Genomic DNA, 27,249 nt, shown 5'->3' on the forward strand with positions numbered 1-27,249 from the left:
CGCTCACACTCTCTCTCACACAAACACACACTCCCCCTCACACGAACACACGCAGTCTCTCACATTCTCTCTCTCTCACGCAAACGCACAATCTCTCTCTCAGTCCCTCTCTCTCTCACACACAAACACACACTTTATCTCTCTCACAGTATCTCTCTATCACACATACACACACACTCTCTCTCTCACACTCTCGCTCACACAAACACACTCACTCACACAAACACACACACTCTCACACACTCTCTCTCCCTCACACAAAATTACACACTCCCTCTCTTTCACTCACACTTTCTCTCTCGCTCACACTCTCTCTTGCACAAACACACACTCTCTCTCTCACAAACACAAACACTCTCTCTCACACGCTCTCACACAAACACACTCTCTCTCACACTCTCTCTCTCTCTCACACACACAGTATCTCTCTATCACACATACACTCTCTCTCACACAAACACACTCTCTCTTACACTCTCTCTCTCTCACACAAACACACACTCTCTCTCACACAAACACACTCTCTCTCACAGTCTCTCTCTCTCACACAAACACACACTCTCTCACACACAGTCTCTCTCATACAAATGCACTCAATCTCACACAAACACACACACTCTCTCACTCCCACACAGTCTCTCTCTCTCACACACAAACACACACTCTCTCTCTCTCACAGTCACTCTCTCTCACACAAAAACACTCTCTCCCACACTCTCTCTCTCACACAAACGCACACACTCTCTCTTTCTCACAGTCTCTCCCTCTCACACAAACACACTCTGTCTCTCACAAACACACACTCTCTCTCACACACAATATCTCTCTATCACACATACACATACACTCTCTCTCTCACACTCTCTCTCTCACAAAAACAAACACACTCTCTCTCTCACAAACACACTCTCTCTCTCACACAAACACACACTCTCCCTCACACTCTCCCTCACACAAAAATACACACTCACTCTCACTCACACTTTCTCTCTCGCTCACACTCTCTCTCACACAAACACACACTCCCCCTCAAACGAACACACGCACTCTCTCTCTCACATTCTCTCTCTCTCACGCAAACGCACAATCTCTCTCACAGTCTCTCTCTCTCTCACACAAACACACACTCTATCTCTCTCTCACAGTATCTCTCTATCACACATACACACACACTCTCTCTCTCACACTCTCTCTCTCTCACACAAGCACAGACTCTCTCTCCCACACTCTCTCTCACACAAACGCACACACTCTCTCACACAAACACACTCTCTCTCACACAAACACACTCTCTCACACAAACACAATCTCTCTCACACAAACACACACTCTCTCACACAAACACATTCTCTGTCTCACACAAACACACAAACTCTCTCTCTCTCCCTCACACAAAATACACACTCCCTCTCTTTCACTCACACATTCTCTCTCGCTCACACTCTCTCTCACACAAACACACACTCCCCCTCACACGAACACACATACACTCGCTCTCACATTCTCTCTCTCTCTCACGCCAACACACACTCTCTCACACAGTCTCTCTCTCTCTCTCACACACAAACACACACTCTACCTCTCTCTCACAGTATCTCTCTATCACACATACACACACACTCTCTCTCTCACACAAACACACACTCTCTCTCCCACACTCTCTCTCACACAAACGCACACACTCTCTCACACAAACACAATCTCTCTCACACAAACACACACTCTCTCTCACACTCTCTCTCCCTCACACAAAATTACACACTCCGTCTCTTTCACTCACACTTTCTCTCTCGCTCACACTCTCTCTCACACAAATGCACTCAATCTCACACAAACACATACACTCTCTCTCTCACACTCTCTCTCTCACAAAAACACACACACTCTCCCTCACACACACTCTCACACAAACACATTCTGTCTCTCACAAACACACACACTCTGTCTCACACACAATATCTCTCTATCACACATACACATACACTCTCTCTCTCACACAAACACACTCTCTCTCTCACACAAACACACTCTCTCTCACACAAACACACTCTCTCACACAAACACACTCTCTGACTCACACAAACACACAAACTCTCTCTCTCTCCCTCACACAAAAATACACACTCCCTCTCTTTCACTCACACATTCTCTCTCGCTCACACTCTCTCTCACACAAACACACACTCCCCCTCACACGAACACACATACTCTCTCTCTCATATTCTCTCTCTCTCTCACGCCAGCACACACTCTCTCTCTCAGTCTCTCTCTCTCACACACAAACACACACTCTCTCTCTCTCACACAGTATGTCTCTGTCACACATACACACACACTCTCTCTCTCACACTCTCTCTCTCACACAAACGCACACACTCTCTCTTTCTCACAGTCTCTCCCTCTCACACAAACACACTCTGTCTCTCACAAACACACACTCTCTCTCACACACAATATCTCTCTATCACACATACACATACACTCTCTCTCTCACACTCTCTCTCTCACAAAAACACACACACTCTCTCTCACACACTCTCTCACACAAACACACTCTCTCTCTCACAAACACACTCTCTCTCTCACACAAACACACACTCTCCCTCACACTCTCCCTCACACAAAAATACACACTCACTCTCTTTCACTCACACTTTCTCTCTCGCTCACACTCTCTCTCACACAAACACACACTCCCCCTCAAACGAACACACGCACTCTCTCTCTCACATTCTCTCTCTCACGCAAACGCACAATCTCTCTCACAGTCTCTCTCTCTCTCACACACAAACACACACTCTATCTCTCTCTCACAGTATCTCTCTATCACACATACACACACACTCTCTCTCTCACATTCTCTCTCTCTCACGCAAACGCACACTCCCCCTCAAACAAACACACGCACTCTCTCTCTCACATTCTCTCTCTCTCACGCAAACGCACAATCTCTCTCACAGTCTCTCTCTCTCTCACACACAAACACACACTCTATCTCTCTCTCACAGTATCTCTCTATCACGCATACACACACACTCTCTCTCTCACACTCTCTCTCTCTCACACAAGCACAGACTCTCTCTCCCACACTCTCTCTCACACAAACGCACACACTCTCTCACACAAACACACTCTCTCTCACACAAACACACTCTCTCACACAAACACAATCTCTCTCACACAAACACACACTCTCTCACACAAACACACTCTCTCTCTCACACAAACACACTCTCTCACACAAACACATTCTCTGTCTCACACAAACACACAAACTCTCTCTCTCTCCCTCACACAAAAATACACACTCCCTCTCTTTCACTCACACATTCTCTCTCGCTCACACTCTCTCTCACACAAGCACACACTCCCCCTCACACGAACACACATACACTCGCTCTCACATTCTCTCTCTCTCTCACGCCAACACACACTCTCTCTCACAGTCTCTCTCTCTCTCTCACACACAAACACACACTCTATCTCTCTCTCACAGTATCTCTCTATCACACATACACACACACTCTCTCTCTCACACAAACACACACTCTCTCTCCCACACTCTCTCTCACACAAACGCACACACTCTCTCACACAAACACAATCTCTCTCACACAAACACACACTCTCTCTCACACTCTCTCTCCCTCACACAAAATTACACACTCCGTCTCTTTCACTCACACTTTCTCTCTCGCTCACACTCTCTCTCACACAAACACACACACTCTCTCTCTCTCTCACATTCTCTCTCACACACAAACACACTCTCTCTCACAGTCTCTCTCTCTCACACAAACACACACTCTCTCTCACACACAGTCTCTCTCACACAAATGCACTCAATCTCACACAAACACATACACTCTCTCTCTCACACTCTCTCTCTCACAAAAACACACACACTCTCCCTCACACACACTCTCACACAAACACATTCTGTCTCTCACAAACACACACACTCTGTCTCACACACAATATCTCTCTATCACACATACACATACACTCTCTCTCTCACACAAACACACTCTCTCTCTCACACAAACACACTCTCTCTCACACAAACACACTCTCTCACACAAACACACTCTCTGACTCACACAAACACACAAACTCCCTCTCTCTCCCTCACACAAAAATACACACTCCCTCTCTTTCACTCACACATTCTCTCTCGCTCACACTCTCTCACACACAAACACACACTCTATCTCTCTCACAGTATCTCTCTATCACACATACACACACACTCTCTCTCACACACTCTCTCTCACACTCTCTCTCTCTCACACAAACGCACACATTCTCTCACACAAACACTCTCTCTCTCTCACACAAACACAATCTCTCTCTCACACAAACACACTCTCTCTCACACTCCCTCTCCCTCACACAAAATTACACACTCCCTCTCTTTCACTCACACTTTCTCTCTCGCTCACACTCTCTCTCAGACAAACACACACTCTCTCTCTCACACTCTCCATCTCACACAAACACACTCTCTCACAAACACACATACTCTCTCTCACACACAGTATCTCACTAACACACATACACCCTGTCTCTCACACACTCTCTCTCTCACACAAACACACTCTCTCTCACACTCTCTCTCTCTCACACACAGTATCTCTCTATCACACACACACCCTCTCTCACACACTCTCACACAAACACACTCTCACACAAACACACTCTCTCACACAAACATACTCTCTCTCTCACACACAAACACACACTCTCTCTCTCTTTCTCACAGTGTCTCGCTATCACATATACACACACACACTCTCTCACACTCTCTCTCTCTCACATAAACACACACTCTCTCTCCCACACTCTCTCTCTCACACAAACACACACTCTCTCACACAAACACAATCTCTCTCACTCAAACACACACTCTCTCTCACACACTCTCACACAAACGCACTCACTCACACAAACACACTCACTCACACTCTCTCTCCCTCACACAAAATTACACACTCCGTCTCTTTCACTCACACTTTCTCTCTCGCTCACACTCTCTCTCACACAAACACACACTACCCCCCACACAAACACACACACTCTCTCTCTCTCTCACATTCTCTCTCTCACACACAAACACACTCTCTCTCACAGTCTTTCTCTCTCACATAAACACACACTCTCTCTCCCACACTCTCTCTCTCACACAAACACACACTCTCTCACACAAACACAATCTCTCTCACTCAAACACACACTCTCTCTCACACACTCTCACACAAACGCACTCACTCACACAAACACACTCACTCACACTCTCTCTCCCTCACACAAAATTACACACTCCGTCTCTTTCACTCACACTTTCTCTCTCGCTCACACTCTCTCTCACACAAACACACACTACCCCCCACACAAACACACACACTCTCTCTCTCTCTCACATTCTCTCTCTCACACACAAACACACTCTCTCTCACAGTCTTTCTCTCTCACACAAACACACACTCTCTCTCTCACACAGTCTCTCTCACACAAAAGCACTCAATCTCACACAAACACACACTCTCCCTCTCTCACAGTCACTCTCTCTCACACAAACACACACACTCTCTCACTCCCACACAGTCTCTCTCTCTCTCACACAAACACACACTCTCCCTCTCTCACAGTCACTCTCTCTCACACAAACACACACACTCTCTCACTCCCACACAGTCTCTCTCTCACACACAAACACACACTCTCTCTCTCACAGTCACTCTCTCTCACACAAAAACACTCTCTCCCACACTCTCTCTCTCACACAAACACACACACTCTCTCTTTCTCACAGTCTCTCCCTCTCACACAAACACACTCTCTCACAAACACACACACTCTCTCTCACACACAATATCTCTCTATCACACATACACATACACTCTCTCTCTCTCACACTCTCTCTCTCACAGAAACACACACACTCTCTCTCACACACTCTATCACACAAACACACTCTCTCTCTCACACAAACACACTCTCTCTCTCACACAAACACACTCTCTCTCTCACACAAACACACTCTCTCTCACACAAACACACTCTCTCTCTCACAAAAATACACACTCCCTCTCTTTCACTCACACTTTCTCTCTCGCTCACACTCTCTCTCACACAAACACACACTCCCCCTCACACGAACACACTCACTCTCTCTCTCACATTCTCTCTCTCACACACAAACACACACTCTCTCTCTCTCTCTCACAGTATCTCTCTATCACACATATACACACACACTCTCTCACACACTCTCACACAAACACACACTCTCTCTCCCACACTCTCTCTCACACAAACGCACACACTCTCTCACACAAACACACTCTCTCTCTCACACAAACACACTCTCTCTCACACAAACACACTCACTCAGACAAACACACACACTCTCTCACACTCCTTCTCCCTCACACAAAATTACACACTCACTCTCTTTCACTCACACTTTCTCTCTCGCTCACACTCTCTCTCACAAACACACACACTCTCTCTCTCACACTCTCCATCTCACACAAACACACTCTCTCACAAACACACACACTCTCTCTCACACACAGCATCTCTCTATCACACATACACACTCTCTCTCACACACTCTCACACAAACACACTCTCACACAAACACATTCTCTCTCTCACACACAAACACACTCTCTCTCACAGTCTCTCTCTCTCACACAAACACACACTGTCTCCCACACACAGTCTTGCTCACACAAATGCACTCAATCTCACACAAACACACACACTCACTCCCACACAGTCTCTCTCTCTCACACACAAACACACACTCTCTCTCTCTCACAGTCACTCTCTCTCACACAAAAACACTCTCTCCCACACTCTCTCTCTCTCACAAACGCACACACTCTCTCTTTCTCACAGTCTCTCCCTCTCACACAACCACACTCTGTCTCTCACAAACACACACACTCTCTCACACGCAATATCTCTCTATCACACATACACATACACTCTCTCTCTCACACTCTCTCTCTCACAGAAACACACACACTCTCTCTCACACACTCTATCACACAAACACACTCTCTCTCTCACACAAACACACTCTCTCTCTCACACAAACACACACTCCCCCTCACACGAACACACATACTCTCTCTCACATTCTCTCTCTCTCTCACGCAAACACACACTCTCTCTCTCAGTCTCTCTTTCTCTCACACACAAACACACACTCTCTCTCTCTCACACAGTATGTCTCTGTCACACATACACACACACTCTCTCTCACACTCTCTCTCACACAAACACACACCCTCTCTCCCACACTGTCTCTCTCACACAAACGCACACACTCTCTCACACAATCTCTCTCTCACACGAACACAATCTCTCTCTCACATAAACACAATCTCTCTCACACAAACACACTCTCTCTCTCACACAAACACACACATTCTCTCACACTCTCTCTCCCTCACACAAAATTACACACTCCGTCTCTTTCACTCACACTTTCTCTCTCGCTCACACTCTCTCTCACACAAACACACACTACCCCCCACACAAACACACACACTCTCTCTCTCTCTCACATTCTCTCTCTCACACACAAACACACTCTCTCTCACAGTCTCTCTCTCTCACACAAACACACACTGTCTCTCACACACAGTCTTGCTCACACAAATGCACTCAATCTCACACAAACACACACACTCTCTCACTCCCACACAGTCTCTCTCTCTCACACACAAACACACACTCTCTCTCACAGTCACTCTCTCTCACACAAAAACACTCTCTCCCACACTCTCTCTCTCACACAAACGCACACGCTCTTTCTTTCTCACAGTCTCTCCCTCTCACACAAACACACTCTGTCTCTCACAAACACACACACTCTCTCTCACACACAATATCTCTCTATCACACATACACATACACTCTCTCTCTCTCACACTCTCTCTCTCACAGAAACATACACACTCTCTCTCACACACTCTATCACACAAACACACTCTCTCTCTCACACAAACACACTCTCTCTCTCACACAAACACACTCTCTGTCTCACACAAACACACAAACTCTCTCTCTCTCCCTCACACAAAAATACACACTCCCTCTCTTTCACTCACACATTCTCTCTCGCTCACACTCTCTCTCACACAAACACACACTCCCCCTCACACGAACACACATACTCTCTCTCTCACATTCTCTCTCTCTCTCACGCAAACACACACTCTCTCTCTCAGTCTCTCTCTCTCTCACACACAAACACACACTCTCTCTCTCTCACACAGTATGTCTCTGTCACACATACACACACACTCTCTCTCTCACACTCTCTCTCTCACACAAACACACACTCTCTCTCACACAAACACACACCCTCTCTCCCACACTGTCTCTCTCACACAAACGCACACACTCTCTCACACAATCTCTCTCTCACACAAACACAATCTCTCTCTCACATAAACACAATCTCTCTCACACAAACACACTCTCTCTCTCACACAAACACACATTCTCTCACATTCTCTATCCCTCACACAAAATTACACCCTCCCTCTCTTTCACTCACACTTTCTCTCTCATTCACACTCTCTGTCACACAAACACACACTCCCCCTCACACGAACACACATACTCTCTCTCTCACTCTCTCTCTCTCTCACATTCTCTCTCTCACGCAAACACACATTCTCTCAGTCTCTCTCTCTCTCACACACAAACACACACAATCTCTCTCACACAGACATGCACTCTATCTCACAGTCTCCCTCTCTCACATAAACAAATACTCTCTCTCACACAAACACACACACTCTCTCTCACACTCTCTCTCCCTCACACAAAAATACGCACTCCCTCTCTCTCACTCACACTTTCTCTCTCGCTCACACTCTCTCTCACACAAACACACACCACCCTTCACACGAACACACACACTCTCTCTCTCTCTCACATTCTCTCTCTCTCACACACAAACACACACCCTCTCTCACACAAACACACACACTCTCTCTCTCTCTCTCTCACTCAAACATACACTCTCTCTCACAGTCTCTCTCTCTCACACAAACATACACACCCTCTCTCTCTCACACAAACAAATACTCTCTCTCTCTCACACAAACACACACACTCTCTCACTCCCACACAGTCTCTCTCTCTCACACACAAACACACACTCTCTCTCTCTCACAGTCACTCTCTCTCACACAAAAACACTCTCTCCCACACTCTCTCTCTCACACAAACGCACACACTCTCTCTTTCTCACAGTCTCTCCCTCTCACACAAACACACTCTGTCTCTCACAAACACACACACTTTCTCTCACACACAATATCTCTCTATCACACATACACATACACTCTCTCTCTCACACTCTCTCTCTCACAAAAACACACACACTCTCCCTCACACTCTCCCTTACACAAAAATACACACTCCCTCTCTTTCACTCACACTTTCTCTCTCGCTCACACTCTCTCTCACACAAACACACACTCCCCCTCTCACGAACACACATGCTCTCTCTCTCACATTCTCTCTCTCTCACGCAAACGCACACAAATGCAGCCAGCATTTCATCCCCGGGCCCTCAGCCAGCGTCTCACTCCTCGGCCCTCAGCCAGCGTCTCACCCCTGGGCCCTGCAGCCAGCGTCTCAGCCCTGGGCCCTCAGCCAGCGTCTCAGCACTGGGCCCTCAGCCAGCGTCTCAGCCCTGGGCCCTCAGCCAGCGTCTCACGCCTGGGTCCCCAGCCAGTGTCGAACCCCCGGGCCCTGCAGCCAGCGTCTCACTCCCGGGCCCTGCAGCCAGCGTCTCACCCCCGGGACCTGCAGACAGCGTCTCACTCCCGGGCCCTGCAGCCAGCGTCTCAGACCTAGGCCCTGCAGCCAGCGACTCACCCATGGGCCCCACAGCCAGCGTCTCAGACCTAGGCCCTGCAGCCAGCGACTCACCCCTGGGCCCCGCAGCCAGCGTCTCAGACCTAGGCCCTGCAGCCAGCGACTCACCCCTGGGCCCTGCAGCCAGCGTCTCACCCTTGGGCCCTGCAGCCAGCGTCTCACCCCTGGGCCCTCAGCCAGCGTCTCACCACCGGGCCCTGCAGCCACCGTCTCAGTCCTGGGCCCTGCAGCCAGCAGTTCATCCCAGGGCCCTCACCCAGCGATTCACCCCTGGGCCGTGCAGCCAGCGACTTCCCCCTGGGCCCTCAGCCAGCATTTCATCCCTGGGCCCTGCAGCCAGCGTCTCACCCCTGGGCCCTGCAGCCAGCGTCTCAGCCCCGGGCCCTGCAGCCAGCGTCTCACCCCTGGGCCCTGCAGCCAGCATCTCACCTCCGGGCCCTGCAGCCAGCGTCTCACCCCCGGGCCCTGCAGCCAGCGTCTCACTCCCGGGCTCTGCAGCCAGCGTCTCCCCCCTGGGCCCTGCAGCCAGCGTCTCACCCCTGGGCCCTAAGCCAGCGTCTCACCACTGGGTCCTGCAGCCAGCATTTCACCCCTGGGCCCTGCAGCCAGCGTCTCACCCCCGGGCCCTGCAGCCAGCGACTCACTCCCGGGCCCTGCAGCCAGCGTCTCAATCCTGGGCCCTGCAGCCAGCGACTCACCCCTGGGCACTGCAGCCAGCATCTCACCCCCGGGCCCTGCAGCCAGCGACTCACTCCCAGGCCCTGCAGCCAGCGACTCACTCCTGGGACCTGCAGCCAGCGACTCACCCCTGGGCCCTGCAGCCAGCGTCTCACTCCTGGGCCCTGCAGCCAGCGTCTCACTCCTGGGCCCTGCAGCCGGCGTCTCACCCCTGGGCCCTGCAGCCAGCGTCTCACTCCTGGGCCCTGCAGCCGGCGTCTCACCCCTGGGCCCTGCAGCCAGCGACTCACCCCTGGGCCCTGCAGCCAGCATCTCACCCCTGGGCCCTGCAGCCAGCGTCTCACCCCTGGGCCCTGCAGCCAGCGACTCACCCCTGGGCCCTGCAGCCAGCGACTCACCCCTGTGTCCTGCAGCCAGCATTTCACCCCTGGGCCCTCAGCCAGCGTCTCGCCCCTGGGCCCTGAAGCCAGCGTATCACCCCCGGGCCCTGCAACCAGCATCTCACCCACGGGCCCTGCAGCCAGCGTCTCACCCCTGGGCCCTGCAGCCAGCGTCTCACCCCTGGGCCCTCAGCCAGCGTCTCACCCCTGGGCCCTGCAGCCAGCGTCTCACCCCCGGGCTCTGCAGCCAGCGTCTCACCCCCGGGCCCTCAGCCAGCGTCTCACCACTGGGTCCTGCAGCCAGCATTTCACCCCTGAGCCCTCAGCCAGCGTCTCACCCCTGGGCACTCAGCCAGAGTCTCACCCCTGGGCCCTCAGCCAGCGTCTCACCCCTGGGCCCTGCAGCCAGCGTCTCAATCCTGGGCCCTGCAGCCAGCGACTCACCCCTGGGCACTGCAGCCAGCATCTCACCCCCGGGCCCTGCAGCCAGCGACTCACTCCCAGGCCCTGCAGCCAGCGACTCACTCCTGGGACCTGCAGCCAGCGACTCACCCCTGGGCCCTGCAGCCAGCGTCTCACTCCTGGGCCCTGCAGCCAGCGTCTCACTCCTGGGCCCTGCAGCCGGCGTCTCACCCCTGGGCCCTGCAGCCAGCGTCTCACTCCTGGGCCCTGCAGCCGGCGTCTCACCCCTGGGCCCTGCAGCCAGCGACTCACCCCTGGGCCCTGCAGCCAGCATCTCACCCCTGGGCCCTGCAGCCAGCATCTCACCCCTGGGCCCTGCAGCCAGCGACTCACCCCTGGGCCCTGCAGCCAGCGACTCACCCCTGTCCTGCAGCCAGCATTTCACCCCTGGGCCCTCAGCCAGCGTCTCGCCCCTGGGCCCTGAAGCCAGCGTATCACCCCCGGGCCCTGCAACCAGCATCTCACCCACGGGCCCTGCAGCCAGCGTCTCACCCCTGGGCCCTGCAGCCAGCGTCTCACCCCTGGGCCCTCAGCCAGCGTCTCACCCCTGGGCCCTGCAGCCAGCGTCTCACCCCCGGGCGCTGCAGCCAGCGTCTCACCCCCGGGCCCTCAGCCAGCGTCTCACCACTGGGTCCTGCAGCCAGCATTTCACCCCTGAGCCCTCAGCCAGCGTCTCACCCCTGGGCACTCAGCCAGAGTCTCACCCCTGGGCCCTCAGCCAGCGTCTCACCCCTGGGCCCTCAGCCAGCGTCTCACCCCTGGGCCCTCAGCCAGCATCTCACTCCTGGGTCCTCAGCCAGCGTCTCACTCCCGGGCTCTGCAGCCAGCGTCTCACTCCCGGGCCCTGCAGCCAGCGACTCACTCCCGGGCCCTTCAGCCAGCATCTCAGCCCTATGCCCTGCAGCCAGCGACTCACCCCTGGGCCCTGCAGCCAGTGACTCACTCCCGGGCCCTGCAGCCAGCGACTCACTCCTGGGCCCTGCAGCCGGCGTCTCACCCCTGGGCCCTGCAGCCAGCGACTCACCCCTGGGCCCTGCAGCCAGCATCTCACCCCTGGGCCCTGCTGCCAGCGTCTCACCCCTGGGCCCTGCAGCCAGCGACTCGCCCCTGTGTCCTGCAGCCAGCATTTCACCCCTGGGCCCTCAGCTAACGTCTCACTCCCCGGCCCTGCAGCCAGTGTCTCACCCCTGGGTCCTGCAGCCAGCATTTCACCATTGGGCCCCGCAGCCAGCGACTCACCCCTGTGTCCTGCAGCCAGCATTTCACCCCTGGGCCCTCAGCCAGCGTCTCGCCCCTGGGCCCTGAAGCCAGCGTGTCACCCCCGGGCCCTGCAACCAGCATCTCATCCACGGGCCCTGCAGCCAGCTTCTCACCCCTGGGCCCTGCAGCCAGCGTCTCACCCCTGGGCCCTCAGCCAGCGTCTCACTCCCGGGCCCTGCAGCCAGCGTCTCACTCCCGGGCCCTGCAGCCAGCGACTCACTCCCGGGCCCTGCAGCCAGCGTCTCAGCCCTATGCCCTGCAGCCAGCGACTCACCCCTGGGCCCTGCAGCCAGTGACTCACTCCCGGGCCCTGCAGCCAGCGACTCACTCCTGGGCCCTGCAGCCGGCGTCTCACCCCTGGGCCCTGCAACCAGCGACTCACCCCTGGGCACTGCAGCCAGCATCTCACCCCTGGGCCCTGCAGCCAGCGTCTCACCCCTGGGCCCTGCAGCCAGCGACTCACCCCTGTGTCCTGCAGCCAGCATTTCACCCCTGGGCCCTCAGCTAACGTCTCACTCCCCGGCCCTGCAGCCAGTGTCTCACCCCTGGGTCCTGCAGCCAGCATTTCACCATTGGGCCCCGCAGCCAGCGACTCACCCCTGTGTCCTGCAGCCAGCATTTCACCCCTGGGCCCTCAGCCAGCGTCTCGCCCCTGGGCCCTGAAGCCAGCGTATCACCCCCGGGCCCTGCAACCAGCATCTCACCCACGGGCCCTGCAGCCAGCGTCTCACCCCTGGGCCCTGCAGCCAGCGTCTCACCCCTGGGCCCTCAGCCAGCGTCTCACCCCTGGGCCCTGCAGCCAGCGTCTCACCCCCGGGCGCTGCAGCCAGCGTCTCACCCCCGGGCCCTCAGCCAGCGTCTCACTCCTGGGTCCTCAGCCAGCGTCTCACTCCCGGGCCCTGCAGCCAGCGTCTCACCCCTGGGCCCCGCAGCCAGCGTCTCACCCCTGGGCCCTGCAGCCAGCGTCTCAGCCCTGGGCACTGCAACCAGCGTCTCACCCCTGGGCCCTGCAGCCAGCGTCTCACCCCTGGGCCCTGCAGCCAGCGTCTCAGCCCTGGGCCCTGCAGCCAACATCTCACCCCTGGGCCCTGCAGCCAGCATCTCACCCCATGGCCCTCAGCCAGGGTCTCACCCCTGGGCCCTCAGCCAGCGTCTCACTCTTGGGTCCTCAGCCAGCATCTCACTCCCGGGCCCTGCAGCCAGCGACTCACTCCCGGGCCCTGCAGCCAGCGTCTCAGCCCTATGCCCTGCAGCCAGCGACTCACCCCTGGGCCCTGCAGCCAGTTACTCACTCCCGGGCCCTGCAGCCAGCGACTCACTCCTGGGCCCTGCAGCCAGTGTCTCACCCCTGGGTCCTGCAGCCAGCATTTCACCCCTGGGCCCCGCAGCCAGCGACTCACCCCTGGGTCCTGCAGCCAGCATCTCAGCCCTGGGCCCCGCAGCCTGCCACTCACCCCTGGGCCCTCAGCCAGAGTCTCACCCCTGGGCCCTGCAGCCAGCGTCTCACCCCTGGGCCCTCAGCCAGCGTCTCACCCCTGGGCCCTCAGCCAGCGTCTCACCCCTGGGCCCTGCAGCCAGCGTCTCACCCTTGGGCCCTGCAGCCAGCGTCTCAGCCCTGGGCCCTGCAGCCAGTGTCTCACCCCTGGGTCCAGCAGCCAGCGTCTCACCCCTGTGCCCTGCAGCCAGAGTCTCACCCCTGGGCCCTGCAGCCAGCGTCTCACCACTGGGCCATGCAGCCAGCGTCTCAGCCCTGGGCCCTGCAACCAGCATCTCACCCCTGGGCCCTGCAGCCAGCGTCTCACCCCTGGGTCCTGCAGCCAGCGTCTCACTTCCGGGCCCTCAGCCAGGGTCTCACCCTTGGGCCCTCAGCCAGCGTCTCACCCCTGGGCCCTCAGCCAGCGTCTCACCCCTGGGCCCTCAGCCAGCGTCTCACCCCTGGGCCCTGCAGCCAGCGTCTCACCCCTGGGTCCTGCAGCCAGCGTCTCACTTCCGGGCCCTCAGCCAGGGTCTCACCCTTGGGCCCTCAGCCAGCGTCTCACCCCTGGGCCCTCAGCCAGCGTCTCACCCCGGGGCCCTGCAGCCAGCGTCTCACCCCTGGGCCCTGCAGCCAGCATTTCACCCCTGGGCCCTGCAGCCAGCGTCTCACCCCTGGGCCCTGCAGCCAGCGTCTCAGCCCTATGCCCTGCAGCCAGCGACTCACCCCTGGGCCCTGCAGCCAGTGACTCACTCCCGGGCCCTGCAGCCAGCGACTCACTCCTGGGCCCTGCAACCAGTGTCTCACCCCTGGGTCCTGCAGCCAGCATTTCACCCCTGGGCCCCGCAGCCAGCGACTCACCCCTGGGTCCTGCAGCCAGCATCTCAGCCCTGGGCCCCGCAGCCTGCCACTCACCCCTGGGCCCTCAGCCAGAGTCTCACCCCTGGGCCCTGCAGCCAGCGTCTCACCCCTGGGCCCTCAGCCAGCGTCTCACCCCTGGGCCCTCAGCCAGCATCTCACCCCTGGGCCCTGCAGCCAGCGTCTCACCCCTGGGCCCTGCAGCCACCGTCTCAGCCCTGGGCCCTGCAGCCAGTGTCTCACCCCTGGGCCCAGCAGCCAGCGTCTCACCCCTGGGCCCTGCAGCCAGAGTCTCACCCCTGGGCCCTGCAGCCAGCGTCTCACCACTGGGCCATGCAGCCAGCGTCTCAGCCCTGGGCCCTGCAACCAGCATCTCACCCCTGGGCCCTGCAGCCAGCGTCTCACCCCTGGGTCCTGCAGCCAGCGTCTCACTTCCGGGCCCTCAGCCAGGGTCTCACCCTTGGGCCCTCAGCCAGCGTCTCACCCCTGGGCCCTCAGCCAGCGTCTCACCCCTGGGCCCTGCAGCCAGCGTCTCACCCCTGGGTCCTGCAGCCAGCGTCTCACTTCCGGGCCCTCAGCCAGGGTCTCACCCTTGGGCCCTCAGCCAGCGTCTCACCCCTGGGCCCTCAGCCAGCGTCTCACCCCGGGGCCCTGCAGCCAGCGTCTCACCCCTGGGCCCTGCAGCCAGCATTTCACCCCTGGGCCCTGCAGCCAGCGTCTCACCCCTGGGCCCAGCAGCCAGCGTCTCACCCCTGGGCCCTGCAGCCAGCGTCTCAGCCCTGGGCCCTGCAGCCAGCGTCTCACCCCTGGGCCCTGCAGCCAGCGTCTCAGCCCTGGGCCCTGCAACCAGCATCTCACCCCTGGGCCCTGCAGCCAGCGTCTCACCCCTGGGTCCTGCAGCCAGCGTCTCACTTCCGGGCCCTCAGCCAGGGTCTCACCCTTGGGCCCTCAGCCAGCGTCTCACCCCTGGGCCCTCAGCCAGCGTCTCACCCCTGGGCCCTCAGCCAGCGTCTCACCCCTGGGCCCTCAGCCAGCGTCTCACCCCTGGGCCCTCAGCCAGCGTCTCACTCCCGGGCCCTGCAGCCAGCGTCTCACTCCCGGGCCCTGCAGCCAGCGACTCACTCCCGGGCCCTGCAGCCAGCGTCTCAGCCCTATGCCCTGCAGCCAGCGACTCACCCCTGGGCCCTGCAGCCAGTGACTCACTCCCGGGCCCTGCAGCCAGCGACTCACTCCTGGGCCCTGCAGCCAGTGTCTCACCCCTGGGTCCTGCAGCCAGCACTTCACCCCTGGGCCCTGCAGCCAGCGACTCACCCCTGGGTCCTGCAGCCAGCATCTCAGCCCTGGGCCCCGCAGCCAGCCACTCACCCCTGGGCCCTCAGCCAGAGTCTCACCCCTGGGCCCTGCAGCCAGCGTCTCACCCCTGGGCCCTCAGCCAGCTTCTCACCCCTGGGCCCTCAGCCAGGGTCTCACCCTTGGGCCCTCAGCCAGCGTCTCACCCCTGGGCCCTCAGCCAGCGTCTCACCCCTGGGCCCTGCAGCCAGCGTCTCAACCCTGGGCCCTGCAGCCAGCATCTCACCCATGGGCCCTGCAGCCAGCGTCTCACCCTGGGCCCAGCAGCCAGCGTCTCACCCCATGGCCCTCAGCCAGGGTCTCACCCTTGGGCCCTAAGCCAGCGTCTCACCCCTGGGCCCTCAGCCAGCGTCTCACCCCTGGGCCCTCAGCCAGCGTCTCACCCCTGGGCCCTCAGCCAGCATCTCACTCCTGGGTCCTCAGCCAGCGTCTCACTCCCGGGCCCTGCAGCCAGCGTCTCACTCCCGGGCCCTGCAGCCAGCGACTCACTCCCGGGCCCTGCAGCCAGCGTCTCAGCCCTATGCCCTGCAGCCAGCGTCTCACCCCGGGGCCCTGCAGCCAGCGTCTCACCCCTGGGCCCTGCAGCCAGCATTTCACCCCTGGGCCCTGCAGCCAGCGTCTCACCCCTGGGCCCAGCAGCCAGCGTCTCACCCCTGGGCCCTGCAGCCAGCGTCTCAGCCCTGGGCCCTGCAGCCAGCGTCTCACCCCTGGGCCCTGCAGCCAGCGTCTCAGCCCTGGGCCCTGCAACCAGCATCTCACCCCTGGGCCCTGCAGCCAGCGTCTCACCCCTGGGTCCTGCAGCCAACATTTCACCCCTGGGCCCTGCAGCCAGCGACTCACCCCTGTGCCCCGCAGCCTGCGACTCACCCCTGGGTCCTGCAGCCAGCATTTCACCCCTGGGCCCTCAGCCTGCGTCTCACCCCTGGGCCCTGAAGCCAGCGTCTCACTCCCGGGCCCTCAGCCAGCATGTCACCCCTGGGCCCTCAGCCAGCGTCTCATCCCTGGGCCCTCAGCCAGAGTCTCACTCCTGGTCCCTCAGCCAGCATCTCACCCCTGGGCCCTGCAGCCAGCGTCTCACCCCTGGGCGATCAGCCAGCATCTCACCCCTGGGCCTTGCAGCCAGCATTTCACCCCTGGGCCCTGCAGCCAGCGTCTCACCCCTGGGCCCTCAGCCAGCGTCTCACCCCTGGGCCCTGCAGCCAGCGTCTCACCCCTGTGCCCAGCAGCCAGCGTCTCACCCCTGGGCCCTCAGCCAGCGTCTCACCCCTGGGCCCAGCAGCCAGCCTCTCACCCCTGGGCCCCGCAGCCAGCGTCTCACCCCTGGACCCTGCAGCCAGCGTCTTACCCCTGGGCCCCGCAGCCAGCGTCTCACCCCTGGGCCCTGCAGCCAGCGTCTCACCCCTGGGCCCCGCAGCCAGCGTCTCCCCCCTGGGCCCTGCAGCCAACATCTCACTCGTGGGCCCTGCAGCCAGCATCTCACTCCCGAGCCCAGCAGCCAGCGTCTCACCCCTGGGCCCAGCAGCCAGCGTCTCACCCCTCGACCCTCAGCCAGCGTCTCACTCCCAGGCCCAGCAGCCAGCGTCTCACTCAAAGCTGACTTGGGGACATTTAAACTTTCTGCTTACGGAATACCGCAGCTAGTGGTGTAAGAAGGAAGTGTGGCATGGCTTCCCCCAGTGACCCTGCACTATGAGGAAGGGCTCCCAGAACAGATGCACTCTGCATCTCTGAGGAGCTCAGGCTCGGATGTCTGGTAAAGAAATGTGGTGCTCTGGTGCAAGCTAAGTAAATAGGAGCGGAATGGCAACCCAACAATCACCACCCCTCGGAAGATTCAGCCCATTGATTGATTTCTACAATGAAGTGACCATGTCGCCAATGTCAATCATCTTAACATGCAGAAATGTTAGGGTTCCACAGTCTATATATGAAGATAGGAACATTGAATCTGACACAGGTGGTTAATAAGCTTTCTAACTATCAACGTATCTTGAACATCAGTACAATTGGATTACTGCCAAACTGACAGTTGTATATAAAGGCGTAGGTACGGCCAATGCTCTGGGCACGCTGCAATTCCACCCCTTGAAGACGAGCTGCATAGCAGATTAACAATTTAGAATTGGGGTTTAAATCTAGTCAGACTGACCGTCATTAACCTTTCCCACCTGTAAGAGCTCTAACTGGAACTAGCTTGAATCCTCAGATACTGAAGCAGCCCATGTACAAATACAGCAAGACCTGCAGGCTTGAGCTGACAAATGGCAAGTAACATTTGCGCCGCACAAGTGCCAGGCAATGACCATCTCCAACAAGGGAGAATCTAATCATCGCCCCTTGACATTCAATGACATTACCATCACTGAATCCCCCTCTATCAACATCCTGGGGGTTACCATTGAGCAGAAACTGAACTGGACTAGCCATATAAATACTGTGGCTATAGGAGCAGGTCAGAGGCTAGGAATCCTGCAGCGAGTAACTCACCTCCTGACTCTCCAAAGCCTGTCCACCATCTACATAGCACAAGTCAGGATTGTGATGGAATACTCCCCACTTGCCTGGTGATTGCAGCTCCAACAACGCTCAAGAAGCTCGACACCGTCCAGGACAAAGCAGCTCGCTTGATTGACACCCCATCCACAAACATTCACTCCCTCCACCACCAACGCACGGTGACAGCAGTGCATACCATCTAAAAGATGCACTGCAGGAACTCACCAAGGCTCCTTAGACAATACCTCCCAAACCCATGACCACTACTATCTAGAAAGACAAGGGCAGCAGCTAGGTGGGAACACCACCACCTGGAAGTTCCACTCCAAGCCACACACCATCCTGACTTGGAAATATATCGCCATTCCTTCAGTGTCGCTGAGTCAAAATCCTGGAACTTCCTCACTAACAGCACTGCGGGTGTACCTACACTACATAGACTGCAGCAGTTCAAGAAGGCAGTTCACCTCCACCTTCTCAAGGGCAATTAGGGATGGGCAATAAATGCTGGCCTAGCCAGTGACACCAACATCCCATCGAGAAATTTTTAAAAATGTAACACCCTTTTTGCTCAGTGCAGGTGTGAATATGGACAGACTATGAATTGAATCTTCCATCAGTGTTGGGTACAGACAGGTTGAGGATTATTCATGATGGTTTCAAAGACTGGTAATCTGGTGGTACTCATTAACTCAGACATGAAGAATGGTAATTAAGTAATTAGCCTAAGGGTGTCAGGGCCTAAAGCTGCCACCTACCCACATCACTGAGCCTCACGCCATGCCATTGTATACATCACTAAGTAGTTTATCCGAGGGCGTGTGTGTTTTCCTGTCGCTACACCACATCTTAAAAATAGCTATTCTCAGGATGTGTCCGTCTTTGGCTGGGCCAGCATTTATTGCCCATCTCTAATTGCCCTTGAGAAGGTGGTGGTGAGCTGCCTTCTTGAACCACTGCAGTTTAGATGGTATAGGTGTGCCCACAGCACTGGTTGAGAGGAAGTTCCAGGATTTTGTCTGACTAACGGTGAATGAATGGCCATGTATTTCCAAGTCAGGATAGCCTTGTGACTTGGAGGGGAATGTGCATCAATGGTGTTGCCATAGCTCTGCTGCTCTTGTCCTGCTGGGTGATAGAGGATGCATGTCTGAAGGTCCTGTGGAAGTTGCTGCATGCATCTTGTATGTGGTACATACTGCTGTCACTATGTATCAATGGTGGAGAAAGTGACTGTTTAATGTGGTGGATGAGTTTTTTTTATTCATTGATGGGACATGGGCATCGTTGGCTGGGCCAGCATTTATTGCCCATCCTTAATTGCCCTTGAGAAGGTGGTGGTGAGCTGCTTTCTTGAACTGCTGCAGTCCCACAGTGCTGTTAGGGAGGGAGTTCCAGGGTTTTGACCCAGTGACAGTGAAGGAACGGCAATATATTTCCAAGTCAGGATGGTGAGTGGCTTGGAGGGGAACTTCCAGGTGGTGGTTTTCCCATCTACCGCCTTGTCCTTCTAGGTGGTAGTGGTCGCAGGTTTGGAAGGTGCTGCCTAAGGAGCCTTGGTGAGTTCCTACAGTGTATCTTGTAGATGGTACATACTGCTGCTACTGTGCGTCGGTGGTGGAGGGAGTCAATGTTTGTGGAAAAGGTGCCAATCAGGTAGGTTGCTTTGACCAGGATGGTATCAAGCCTCTCAAGTGTTGTTGGAGCTGCACTCATCCATGTAAGTGGAGAGTATATCATAACTCTCTTGACTTGTGTCTTGTAGATGCAGACAAGTTTTAGGGAGTCATGAGGTGACTTGCACATTGCAGAATATCAAACCTCAGCCCTGCTCTTGTAATCACAGTATTTAATGGCTGGTCCAGTTAAGCTTCTGTTGATGATGGAAATTTCAGTGGTGGCAATCAAAGGAAATTGTTAGATTCTCTCTTGTTGGAGTTGGTTATTGCCTGGCACTTGAGTTACATGAATATGACTGGCCACTTAACAATCCAAACCTGAATGTTGTGCAGGTCTTGCTGTATGCAGGTGTTATCTATAGCCTGAGCAAGTAATCCAAGATTCAGCTATTTGCTTTTCCCTTAAAAGAGGCAACATGGTGATTTTGTGGGTTGAGCCGATAAGAGGAATACTATTGAGGCAGCGAAGAAGGGTGATCTTCTGAAACGTGCTCTTATTGGCACAATATTGTCTCAGGGAAGTCGAATCTGTCACTGTGGTCATTATGGGAAGGGGCTATTTGTGAAATGTGATGAACAGCGTGTTTTGTGTTGAAACCATTATGATTTAGCAACATCCTCCTCCACATTAGATCTCCTTTTATCTCTTGTCTTTCATCCTTGATGGAAAATGGGCCAATTGTGTACCATAGCAGGGTATGTCCAAGCAGTAAGTAAACTCTGAGGAGAACGCAAAGAAGCTGCAAAGCAGTATAGAAGATTCAGTGAGTGGGCAAAAATATAACAAATGGAACATAAAATGGGGAAGTATTAACTTCTCCACTTTGGAAGACAAAATAGAAAAGCAAAGTAGTTTTCAAATAGAGAGAAATCGAGAAATGTTGTTATTGAGGGGGATCTGGGTGTCCCTATATGCAAATCACAGAAAGTTAACATGCATGTACAACGAGATATTGGGAAGACAGCTGACAGGTTAGCCTTTATTCTACCTTCTGTAAACTTGAGGCCATCCAAAATTACCTGTGTCCTAACTCACACCAAATCCCACTCACCCATTGCCCCTAGGCTCACTTATTTACACTGGTTCACTGTTAAGTAATGACTTGATTTTAAAATTTGTATCCTTATTTTCAAATCCCTCCATGACCTTGCCCATCCTTACCTTTGTAATCTCCTCCAGCCCACAACCCTCTAAGAGAATTGTAGCCTTCTAATTCTGGCCTCTTTACCATCTACTAAAGAATCAGCACAGGTTTGAAGGGCCGAATGACCTCCTTTTCATTCTATGAATCTATAAATGAGTTAAGACCTAATAACCTTCCTTAATAACAAGATAAGAAAGTATAGCTTGACCTATTCCTGCAGGGATTGAGAATTATGACGGAAGACCAAGTAACTTAATAACCCCAGTGCTACACCACTGACTGTGCTGTCCTCCATATTATGTGTAACTATCCCACTAACTATCTCTTACTTTCAGATGCACCCAAAAACATAACCATTCAAGTACATCATGGATTACAATTGGAGATCAAAGAGGGTGATAACGTCTCTTTGGTGTGCACCAGTAACAGTAACCCTGAAGCTACATATACCTGGTACAAGAGGGACGAAGACAAAGGCCAAGCAGAACCTTTTCAAACCATGGAAGGGACTCTGTCCTTGCACAGTATTTCAAGAAGAGCTTCTGGGTTCTACAGCTGTGTAGCAACTAATTACAATGGAAATGGGAGCTCAGAGGCTTTGGAAATCCGTGTCCAATGTAAGCAATCATATATTTTTTGTGTTTTTTTGATTCTGTTCATTCTGTGACAAGCTCAATGGCGCTAATACTGAATAATATTAACTGTTCCTTTCCTCAAATTTTGTCTACCCAACCTGCCCCAAATCGCCTCTTCCTGCCTTTTCCCACAATCTGATTGTTTTGGTCATTATAAAGCAGCAAATGTGTGTGAGAGAGAGAAAGAGATATTTGGGATGGTAAGACTTGATAAAACATGAATCATTCTGTATTACACTTCATAAAGCAACAATTTATTTCCTATTTTCAGATGCTCCTAAAAATATAACTGTAGTTATAACCTTTCCTATTGCCATTAGGGGTCACGTGATTGTATTGATGAATGAGCCCTAAGTGCGGGAAATCTTAGGGGCGGAGCTTTCTAGTTGTGGACCTGGTTCAAGCATGTAGCTTCTAAACAAGCTCTGTAATAAAGTTATTTGTTTCAAGTAAGAAACCTTCCTGGTACCTCAGGTTCATTACAATAACCATTAATGTAGATAAAGAATTAGAGTTGGAAGGGGACTGTAATGTATTACTAATGTGATCAATAACAGTTGTGCTGAAGCTATTTAAATTCGGGACAAGACAGAGGAAGACACATGCTAAACAGGATCTCTAAATATCATCAGCAGCAAACAGGAAAAACTCCAGAGATAGGTACAGGGTAAATGCAGAAAAAATATTCTGGAATTATTTTTCCCCAACCCTTTCAAATGAGTGAAACCTGTTCAAGAGATCACATGGATCAAATGGTATCTGTAAAGCCATTTATATTATGTGGCCTCTGTTCAGCCATGATGCCATCCAATTCCTTCATAAACACATGCTGAGAGTCAGCGCACAGTGCAGCAGCCAGTGGCCTATTCCAGAACCTCCCTATTCTCTGGGAAAAGAAGAACAACCGAAAATCCATTCTACTCCTCCTCCATCATTGCTTAAACTCATGTCCGCTGGTCCTCCCCAATCTGTGAGGTGGAATAATTTATCAATAGATGCACTATCTAACCCTTTCATTATTTTATAGACTTTATCAAAGTTGCCTGTAGAACTTTAGATATCAATGTCTTTCACTAGCAGATGCACCCAAAAACATACCATTTAAGTAGGTAATAGTTCACAATTGGAGATCAAATAGGGTTATAAGGTCTCTTTGATGTGCACCAGTAACAGTAACTCTGAAGCTAATAAACCTGGTACAAGAGGGAGGATAACAAAGGTCAAACAAAACCTCTTAATATTATGAGAAGAACTCTGTCCTTCCATAATATTTTGAGAAGAGATTCTGGGTTCTACAGCTGTGCAGCAACAGATTACCTTGGAAATGAAGCCTCGGAAGATTTGGAAATCCGTGTCCAATGTAAGCAATCATGCATATTTAGCATTTTTTTATTGCGCTCATCTGTGATAAACTCAATGCTGCTGTCACTGAAGAATAGTGAATATTAGCTTACCTCAGACTTTCGTAACCCCTAATCCTGTTTTCACACAGCAGCCATACCTGAGCATTGCATAATGGCCAGGGGTGGGCTTTCTGGCTAATTTTTTCACCTCTCTCATCCAGAGGCTCTGTGATTAATTAGAAAGATTTACCATGAAGTGGTGTCAAGTGACTTTTAGTCAGAGATAATTTTAACTTTCTTCTATGACACTCTCAGGAGGGGGTTTGCTAGCTAGAGTGTGGAGGTCAAAACTCTGGAGCCATTCAAGAGATAGCCTAATGCTGTGATATGGGGCCTGTAGGTTTCTATTGAAGGATGATCAGGATGGGACACTTGTCCTCCTCCATATGTATTTAGCAATAACACCAATTTGCATTCACATAGAATCATGAATGTAAAAAAATCTATGCCAAGGCACAGGGGCATAATCACACAGAAATCACCACCAACCTGATAAAGGAGATATTAAGATAGTTAACAAAAAGTTGGGTCAAAGGGATGGGTTTTGAGGAGAGTCTTAAAGAAGGAGAATGAGGTGGAGAGGTTTCTGGAGTGTATCCCAGATCTTAGGGCCTATAGGCAGCTGAATCTACAGCTGCCAATTGTGAGGTGAGGGAAGGGGAGGAATGCACACAAAGCAAGAGCTGGAGCAATGCAGAGATCTTGGTGCATTCTAGAGCTGAAAGGCTTTGCAGGAATCGACTGATGCGAGGCCAGTTTGAACATGCAGGTGAAAACTGGGCAAACTAGAACGAATATATAGGCAGCCGAGCTTTAGCTGAGCTGCGGTTTATGGAGGCAGAAGGATGGGTGTTGACGTGATAAGACTATTGCCCTGCTGTTTCAAATAATTCCTCTCTGCCAAGAATGTTGATACAGTTCTCACCTTCATTTGCAATGTGAAACAACACTTTAACGGAGAGATTATTTTGGACACATTGTTCACTCCTGACCACTTTGGGTGTCACTTCCTCCAAAAGGACAAAGATATTCATCAATCCCACAGAGCTGCCGCAGGGTGTCTAGTTCAGGTTAATGGGTCCCAAAAAAAAAATCCCACAGAGCTTGAATGATCCTCTACTGCCTTGATGATCAAAACTGCACACAATCCTCAGGGTACTGTACAGTTCGAGCATGGCATCTTGAAAGTTATATAAAACGGACTTTGCAACACTGTATAATCTAAAAGTTGTATTTATCAGATTATTCTCGTCAGGTATTGTTCAATTTTGCTCTTCAATAACTGATTCAATTGTTCTTGTAGAAATTGATGTGCCACTCATGGGTGTGTTGTCCATCTTAGAATTTTCCTTTCCTGGTATATGGTACTATATGGACTTGGTTCCAAAAGTAGAGGCCAAATCATGGACACTGCATCCACATTTTCCTGATTTCCTAGCCAATAACCAGTCCTTGAGCATGGATGGGTGTTGGGTGCACTAAGGGACAAGAGGAACATTCAAGCTCTGTGGGATTGATGAACATCTTTGTCCTTTTGGAGGAAATAACACTCAAAGTGGTCAGGAGTGAGCGAAGTGTTCAAAAAAATCTTTCTGTTAAAGTGTTGTTTCACATTGCAAATGGAGGTGAGAACTGTATGGCTGAGAGATTGGGAGCGGCCTGTCAGTATTATCCTGTTTTGTAGCTTCTTTTACTTGTTAAAAATTTTTCAATCAAGCTTAATAATTTAGTTTGGTGCATGAAATAAACTCGCATTGTGGAGAGTTAGTGTTGTTATCTTCCAGAACAGTAAGAAAGCAGTAAACCTTGATCATTGGATTCCGAGTGGTGCCAGGGTAAAGATTCAACCAATTGCCTTTTCTGCACCATTTGTGGTGCTAAGAGAGACCACTGACAGTGCCAACAGCTCATTGATTGTACCCTAGGTTCTTTCACAGCTTTTCCCCTCAAGTTGGATGTTAGATTTCAGCTCTATAGGCACCGTTACAAATGCCAGCTCCACAATGAGAAACCAAATGTTTTGCCTGGGCATCCCTAAAATCAGCACTTCACAGCATTTTCATGAGAAGAACACTGCTGCATTTTTAAAGGAGGAGCAGAGAGATGTGGAAAGGTGGAGGATTTGTTAAGAAAATAATTTCACCACTGTGCAATCCAGACTGCAGCCACTGCTGGAGGAATGGGATTTTAGCAGTTTAAGCGTCTGGAGGCAGAGGAACAAAGAGCTCAGGGTGGCAGTGGGTAGGGTGGGATTCGACCTAGTAGCACTGGGAGAGGTTACAGAGATAGGGAAAGGCAATGGCCAAATTAATGGTAATAATTAAGTGAGTATAATCAACACAGTTTAAAATGGGATGGGCTTGTTGTGTCTGTACCAATTTTCAAAAATATAATCCTAAAATTACACAAGTGTTAGGAGCAAAATAAATGCTGCGTTCAGGAAATTTACTCAGAACAAATCCTGCCCCCCCCCCCCCATATCCAGCACACCCAAACCAAAAAATTGCGTCCATTGGTATTGAACAAACCATGGTAGGCATGATAGCAATCCCAGCCAATAAACAGGCAGGGATAGCAATTCCAGCCAATAAACAGGCAGGGATAGCAATCCCAACCAATAGATAGGCAGGGATAGCAATCCCAGCCAATAGACAGGCAGAGATAGCAATCCCAGCCAATAAACAGTCATAATTAAATAACCTACTGACACTCAAACTAGACTCAGAGTTGAAAATTGGATAAAGTATTGGAAGGACTGTCAATTTCCATGAAACTGGGGCCCAATGAGTTTTGTTTCCATGAACGAGAGGGAATCAAGGAGAGAAAACCGATAATCTATGATTCACTGCAGTTCAACTTCTTCCCACAGACAAACCTTATGAAGTAAACATCAGCCAAGCTGGGATGAGTTTTAATTGTATGGCCATAGCCAATCCTCCGGCACAGATTACATGGAGCTACACAGGCAATGTCAAACCAGTGATCAGTGGCAATTGGACCAACAGCACACTAACTCTGCAAACAACATCAAGCATTTGTGTTTCATGTCAAGCTCAGAATAAACATGGACTTCTGCATTCGGAGCAACAGTGTGTCAAGTCAACACTATGTAAGCATACACCATTAGAATTATTTATTAGCATGTACGATGAAAGAAAGGAGAAACTTAATAAACAAAATCCAAATTACAACTGGACAAATGATCTGGAATAATTTTTGTCATAACACATCATAGCTAGTGAATTGACTGCGGTGTTTCTCAGTCAGTCAATTAACATGTTAGTTTATTTTTATAAATTAGGGAGTGACAGAGTTGGAAGAGAACAACATATTTTACATCACCCCTATTCTGCTGCCCCAACGGCCAGAGTCTGCAATTATATTGTGACAGCTGAGACCATCAAATTGAATAGGAGGTGCTGACTTAGCAATTTATAATGGTGAACGTCAACACAAATTTAAGACCAAAAATTGTGAAGTCTTTAAAACTATGAAGGGATGAGACAGGGTGTACGAA

At 52.7% G+C, this 27,249-nt stretch overlaps 1 protein-coding gene across 2 annotated transcripts in view; it reads left to right on the plus strand.

The window, feature by feature from the left end:
- LOC144685726 (sialic acid-binding Ig-like lectin 13) overlaps nt 1–27,249 on the plus strand; it is a 92,332-nt gene that overhangs the window by 52,821 nt on the left and 12,262 nt on the right. For both annotated transcript variants that reach the window (XM_078550551.1, XM_078550552.1), the window contains exons 5-6: nt 22,030–22,311; nt 26,602–26,841. In XM_078550551.1, the coding sequence (XP_078406677.1) occupies nt 22,030–22,311; nt 26,602–26,841 (522 nt within the window). The remainder of the gene's footprint in view (nt 1–22,029; nt 22,312–26,601; nt 26,842–27,249) is intronic.

Source organism: Cetorhinus maximus, chromosome 10 (genome assembly GCF_964194155.1).
Source record: "Cetorhinus maximus chromosome 10, sCetMax3.hap1.1, whole genome shotgun sequence".
In the NCBI taxonomy this organism is placed as follows: domain Eukaryota; kingdom Metazoa; phylum Chordata; class Chondrichthyes; order Lamniformes; family Cetorhinidae; genus Cetorhinus; species Cetorhinus maximus.